We start from the raw sequence: 7,384 nt of genomic DNA, 5'->3' as shown, positions 1-7,384 counted from the left end.
ATTTCTTATCGATTCAGACTATGACATATAAACAACGAACATACCCACAAATTAATGTATTGTATTATTGATGTGATAGTACAATTGCTTTGTCAAGTCAACGTACAACAGAAGTGTTGCTATATAATGGAATAATATAATACATTTGAAAAACAAATCAAGCTTTGAATCAATCATGAAGAAGAACATTCTCTTATTGATTCTTCTCTTTCTAATTCAATTTTCTATATCACTTTCTTCCTCTAATGAGACTGACCAACAAGCTCTGTTAGCTTTCCAAAATCTTATTACAAGTTCTCCCAATCAGTTTTTGGCCAATAATTGGACCAAAAATACTTCTTTTTGCTCTTGGTTTGGTGTCACTTGCAGTCCAAAAAGGCAAAGGGTTGTAGCCTTGACTCTTCCTAATTTGCAACTTCAAGGCACAATTTCCCCATCTTTGGCCAATTTGTCCTTCCTCAGTGTTCTCAATCTCCAGAACAACAGCTTTCGTGGTGGCATCCCTTATGGACTTGGCCACTTGCCTCGCTTTCGAGTGATTGATATTCAAAACAATCAGCTCAACGGAAGTATACCAACAAGTCTATTTCAAAACCAGAGAATTCAAGTTATTGCATTGGCTTTCAATGAACTCAGTGGTGAAATGTGGAGAGGGCCATGGTACGTACCCCAACTCAAAGTCTTAAATCTCAGGAACAATAATCTCACGGGTATAATCCCTCCTTATGTTGGAATGCCAACAAAATGATAGAACTTCGATTTGTCTGAGAATAGAGTCAGCGGGAACATTCCAAAGGAGATCGGTAATCTAAGCCAACTTACAGGGTTGTTTTTGCACGACAATCAATTAACAAGTTTCATTCCCACAACATTGTTTAATATTTCGTCACTTCTTGCCTTATCTCTTGCAATCAATAGGCTTTCCGGTCCTCTCTTGCTAGATGAAGGGAATATTGTGTCAAATCTGAAAACAGTTTAGTATGTCTAACAACCAAATTTCTGGTTGCATTCCTTCCAACATATGCCAACTCACAGAGCTCAAAGTTTTGTCCATATCTTTCAACAATTTAATTGGAGACATACCCAGAAATATTGGTTGTTTATCCAAACTCGAGGAGTTTTATATTGGTGATAATCCAATAAAAGGGACTATTCCCACTTCGTTGGGAAATATTTCCACTCTGCAATATCTTTATTGCAAAAACAATCACATGGTGGGGCAAATTCCTCCGGAATTAGGGAAGCTATCAAATTTGAGGGAATTAGGCTTTGACAATAATTCTAATCTAATTGGTGAAATTCCAGAGGCTATTTTCAACATATCTTCTTTGGAAGTGATTGCTTTCAGTTTCAATAACCTCTCGGGGAGAATTCCAACCACTACAGGTCTTCATCTTCCTAACCTTAAGGAACTTAGCATGGCAGTCAATAAGCTGGAAGGGGAAATTCCATTGTTCATAACAAATGCTTCTAAGCTTCAGATACTGAATCTATTTAGTAACTCTCTGACAGGCACTATTCCTACTAATTTGGGGAATCTTCGTGAGCTGCAAATACTGCTCCTACATACTAATCAACTTACCAATGAACCAACAGAGCTTGAATTGCGATTCTTCAATTCTTTGGCGGACTGTAGGATGTTGCGATATCTATCAGTGGGGTTTAATCTGTTGAATGGCATTCTGCCTAATTCTATTGGGAATCTTTCATCTACTATTCAAAACTTTGAAATAGCAGATGCACACATCAATGGCCTCATCCCCACAAGTATAGGCAACATGAGCGGTCTTATATCCCTAACCCTTGGCGGAAACAACTTGACAGGGAGTATTCCTTCTGATGTTGGTAAGCTTAAACAACTCCAAGGGTTGTATCTATTTAGCAATAAATTGCAGGGACATATTCCAGAGACGGTATGCCATTTATCAAACTTGGTTAAATTATATCAGTATGATAATGAACTCTCTGGTTTAATTCCAGAATGCTTTGGAAATCTTAGCATGCTACAACACCTTTTTTTGGGTTCTAATAAATTTTCATCAAAATTTCCTTTGAGCCTTTGGAAGATGAGTGGTCTTCTCTATCTAAGTGTGTCACAAAATTCAATAGAGGGAGAACTTCCATCAGATATTGGAGGACTGAAAGCCATTATCAAACTATATCTTTACAGTAACCACCTTTCAGGTGTGATACCAACCAGATTGGGGGAACTCCAAAGCCTGCAGTCTCTTGACCTATCGAACAACTCATTTTTTGGCCAAATTCCATTATCCTTTGCCAACTTGATAAGCTTGGAATTCCTGGATTTGCCTTTAAATGCCTTGTCCGGTACTATTCCTAAGTCTTTGGAAAAACTTTCATACCTTAAAAGAATTAATGTTTCATTTAATGATTTAGAAGGTGAAATACCGAGTGGTGGCGTGTTTGCAATTTCCACTTTGCAATCATTTCTCGGGAACAAAGGTCTTTGCGGAATGCACATATTGGAGATTCCTGCTTGTGCTATCACTAATCCTGGAAATCAATTGAAGCTTAAGGAGGTTCTGCTAAAAATTGTTACTCCAGTGATTATTGCATCCTTTCTGATATTCTTGTTCGTTTCAATTTGGATAATGAAACGACAGAAGAAAGGGAAGTCCAAAGATTTAGAGAAGGTACCGGAGATGGGGACTCGTCAATTAGTTTCTTATCACGAGATTCAACGATCAACAAATAATTTTGATAAATCCAATTTAATTGGTGAGGGAAGCTCTGGCTCTGTGTACCAAGGCACATTGTTTGGTGGAACTGCAGTGGCCATTAAGGTTCTGGATTTGGAAAATGAGCAAGTATGCAAGAGGTTTGATACCGAATGCGAAGTGATGAGAAATGTTAGACACAGAAATCTTGTTCCAGTGATTACTACATGTTCTAGTGACTATATAAGAGCCTTTGTTCTGCAATTTATGCCCAATGGGAGTCTTGAGAATTGGCTGTACAAAGAAGATCGCCATTTGAACCTTCATCAAAGAGTCACTGTAATGCTTGATGTAGCTATGGCAGTTGAATATCTACATCATGGTCATGTCACTCCAATAGTTCATTGCGACCTAAAGCCAGCCAACGTACTTTTGGATGAAGATATGGTGGCTCATGTTGGTGATTTTGGAATCTCTAAAATTTTAGCTGTCAGCAAGTCTGTGGCACATACAGAGACATTGGGCACTCTTGGATACACTGCACCAGGTATAAAAAATCTACTCTCATTGATTTTCTCTTATCATAATTAAGCCTCTCCAAGTTGTAGAAGAAAAAATTGAATTATTGTTGTATTTCAACTGAGTAACTTTTCTTCAATCCTTTTCTAAGAATATGGCTCGGAGGGGATAGTGTCTGCTTGTGGTGATGTTTATAGTTACGGCATCATGTTGATGGAGGTTTTGACCAAAAGAAGGCCAACGGATGAAGAGATATGCAATGAAAATCTTGACTTGAGGAAATGGATAACACAATCATTTTCAGGGAGTATGATGGATGTTGTGGATGCCAATATTTTTTCCGAGGAAGAACAAATCACTAGTAAAAGTGAAATCTGCATAGCGTCCATGATAGAATTGGGTTTAGACTGCACAAAGGAAATGCCAGAGTCAAGAATAAGCATGAAAGAAGTAGTGAAGAGGCTTAACAAAATCAACAACACATTTCTGGAGACATAGAAGTGATCATAATCTGTTCAGATGGTGTTCTTTTCTGAGTTGCAAGTTAATATGATGCTTTTTGTTTATTCAGTAAAGTCGTCGTATAGTACTACTTGGAGTCATGTATTGTTTGTAATTTCATTTGAGTGTTTTGAACCTATTTTAGATGCAGAACAGGAAATGAGTTTATTAAGAAAAGACTTTATACAGAGGAACATCACTTGGACTCGCTATCACAAAAACAGGATTTTAGGTCATTTTTCTATGTATTAACGTTAGCCCAGTGAGCCATCGATAATTAGTGATTGCCCAAACTTGAAGGGATAGTGGTGATTGTTACAGCTTCTACACAAGGTATTGGATTTGGCATAGCTCAGTCAGGATTTGAATGATTCTTCTGTTGTTATCTCCTCTGGCAAACAGGTTTTGTTCATCACAACAATTTGGGTGATTCTTTCATCAGTTTTCCTTTGGAAAGATTAGTGTGAGGCTTCTGCTATAATCCTGAGTTTAATTGTGACAAAAATAATCTAGCAATTTCATTGAAAGTATGTTTTAGATGTTATTTTCATACTATGCTATAGACATATATATGATCATTTATACTTATAGGTTGAATGACACTTTGATCGCTAGAGATCTCTCAAAAACCTTGCTACACAAGATTATTCATAAACAATGTCACATTTATATGTGAGAATCAATAAACATTTCTGTTATAACTTTAGTGACCTGAGTATGAGTATAAGCAAGCTGAAAGAGATCAATTCACTTAACTGCACATTTTTTCCATTTCACATAGTACACATAGGAATTCAATTGGGAGAAGAAAATCACAGCTTAAGAATTAAGCTAAGGGTGAATTCGGTACAGGGTAAAAACATTTCTCAAATAAATTTGACCATTAAAGTAATAAACCCAAATTAGCGGTTGAATTAAAGAAGTAAAAAAAATTCACGTGTGTGAAGGATCAATTAATATATCCTACATGATTTTTTTAAAAATAAAATTTAAAATTTATGTTTTCACTTTCTTAAGATCAAAATGGTATATCTGATTTATTTGTGTAAAAATAATGAAAGATATGATCTACTTTTATAATGAGGGTATATCAGCTCTAAATCGCAAAGTTGAGATATATTGCAATATAAGCTTGTGGAAATCATTAATTTCTTCTCAAATTAATTAGTCAAATACAAACAAGTAAATATCTCAAAACGTCACCCAACTTTGAAAGATTATCCTGTAATGTCATTCAACTTTGTTTTATATCAATAAAATCACTTAACTTTGAGTTTTTCTTTTTTAAAATTACTCAATCAATTTTACCATTAAAAGTAATAATTTTACATGATAAAATCACCCATCATCCCCGTCAAATATGTCACTGCCCAAGTCAATATCATGAGTTATAGTTGGACTAAGTCCGTCAAATTTGTCACCACCCAAGTCAATATCATGAGTTATAGTTGGACTAAGTCCGTCAAACTTGTCACTGCCCAAGTCAATATGATGAGTTGTAGTTGGACTAAGTCTTGAAACTACAACTTCTAGCTCATAGCTCTTTTCCATACCTTGGTGGTAATGGTCAAGTTCTTTTTAGAGTTATCAATTGTCACTTCCATAGAAGAATTGGTAACCTTATAATATGGTATAAATTTAATTTTCAAATACATATTTTACGATGCTTTCAATTGGGTTCATCATATTCAAGATTCTGATATTAATAATTTAATATTTATGTTTAGCATGTACAACCATGATGATTGATGGAGTTAAAAGGCAATTAATAAAGAAGACCTAAAATCATACGATAGGAATTGTCTTGATAAATATATACAATTTCCTAGAATCCATGTAGAGTTATCGAAAAATCAAGCACGATATATAGGAGATAAAGAGTCATATTACATGATGACCAGTTGGTTGGTATCAAATGTCCTAGTTGTAGTACGAAAGTGATAATGTATCATCTTTTTATAGGTTGGTTGGTGCAATTGAATTTTACATTATTGTCTATAAATTTTGCTCACTCGTTCGGGATTGAGACATAATAATTTTGAATATTCTATTCTCAGATATTGCAATGGTAATAGATGTTCAATGCAAGTTGTGACGTGGTCAGGGGAAGATCTAGCTAATGTGGTATGTGTTCACGTGAATCCACATAAGCTAGATGGGTCGATGTGAATTACAATGTGGGGAATCGAATCCTCATTAATAAGCTGAAAGTTTAAGTAGAAAGACAATCAACTGAGCTACTGAGATTTCCGCCATTTAATTATTACTTCTCCTTTGCCTATAATAAAAAATTAATTTCTTTGAAATTTCAAAAGGTATAGTACTTAGAATTGACCGTAGAAACTACCGCGAAATTGCTCCAAAAGAAATTTTAAGGAAATGACATTGAAATCAGAGGTGTATCCAGGATTTCAAAATCCCTCTTGACTTGTAGAACTTGATTTTCAACTAAAAATCTTGTTTTACCCATTCGATTTCCGAAGTAATTTTTGAACTATTTTATCCCCGGTTCCTAATCATATCATTATGGGTATCGTTAGGATCCTTTTGATGAACTATATCCATTATTGATAGTTGGGGATTATTCGGGTGATCGTGTGGCTGAGGAGGTGCTCTGATAGATTTGTTCGTGTGATGTTTCGGCCTTCGAGGTAAGTTTGGCTATCCATTTCTTGGCCTGATATGAGTAACTAACCTTGGTTAGGAAGTCAACTGTGAAATGAGTAGTAGTATGAGTCTTAGAAGTTGGTGTGGTTGACCTCCTTATTTTGTTTGTATGACGACTATTTGTTATGCTTAGCGTGTGTGGAGGCTTGTGTTATACTTTTAATTATTGCTGAAAACCTGTGGTATTTGAGTAATTGTTCGAGCGAGCGGCTGTGTGACCAATCCTTAATATGGCATTGAGATGCCCAAGTTAGGGGATTGACTTGATTTTTGGAACATCTTTAAAATGAAAGAAATTCTTTCTAAGTGGTAAAGACTGATTTTCAAATGGTTTCACCTATTATCCTTATCATTTGAGAACATGTTTCATGACTTGCTTGGGAATCTAATACTATTTGACATCCTTGATGAATTGATTATGCATTTGTGTTGTATATGTTGTGATGCATTTATCCTCATGCAACATATCATTATTTGTGGAAATATGAGAAAGTAGAGAAATACGAAGAAAATGTGACATCTTACTTATATCCTGGATCATGAGCTAGGTGGCAAGTTGATGAGATTATGAGACAGGTATATCGACTTTGAGTCCCCCACGGGTCCTTGTCTGGAATATAGGATATAAAGATTCATATTACATGATAACCAGTTGGTTGGGATCAAATGTCCTAGTTGTAGTACGAAAGTGATAATGTATCATTTTTTATAAGTTGGTTGGTGCAATTGAATTTTACATTATTGTCTATAAATTTTGCTCACTTGTTCGGAATTGAGACATAATATATCTAATATTCTGCTCTCAGATGTTGCAATGGTAATAGATGTTCAATGCAAGTTGTAATATGGTCAGGGGCAGATCTAGCTAATGTGGTATGTGTTCACGTGAATCCACGTAATTTAAATGGACCGATGAAGATTACAATGTAGGAATCGAATTCTCATCAATAAGCTGAAAGTTTAAGTAGAAAGAAAATCAATTGAAATTTCAATAAGTAAAAAAAATGAATTTCTTTGAA

General features: G+C 35.3%; 1 protein-coding gene across 1 annotated transcript; it reads left to right on the top strand.

The window, feature by feature from the left end:
• Window positions 1-747: 747 nt before the first annotated feature.
• LOC102586810 (LRR receptor-like serine/threonine-protein kinase EFR) lies at window positions 748-3,888 on the top strand. Its single transcript, XM_015308510.1, has 2 exons — window positions 748-3,225; window positions 3,349-3,888. The coding sequence occupies exons 1-2, from the start codon at window positions 981-983 to the stop codon at window positions 3,693-3,695; spliced, it is 2,592 nt and encodes an 863-aa protein (XP_015163996.1). The 5' UTR covers window positions 748-980; the 3' UTR covers window positions 3,696-3,888.
• The last annotated feature ends 3,496 nt before the right edge of the window (window positions 3,889-7,384 follow it).

Source organism: Solanum tuberosum, unplaced genomic scaffold, assembly GCF_000226075.1.
Source record: "Solanum tuberosum cultivar DM 1-3 516 R44 unplaced genomic scaffold, SolTub_3.0 scf00086, whole genome shotgun sequence".
Lineage (NCBI taxonomy): Eukaryota > Viridiplantae > Streptophyta > Magnoliopsida > Solanales > Solanaceae > Solanum > Solanum tuberosum.
This window is presented reverse-complemented; position numbering and strand designations above follow the sequence as displayed.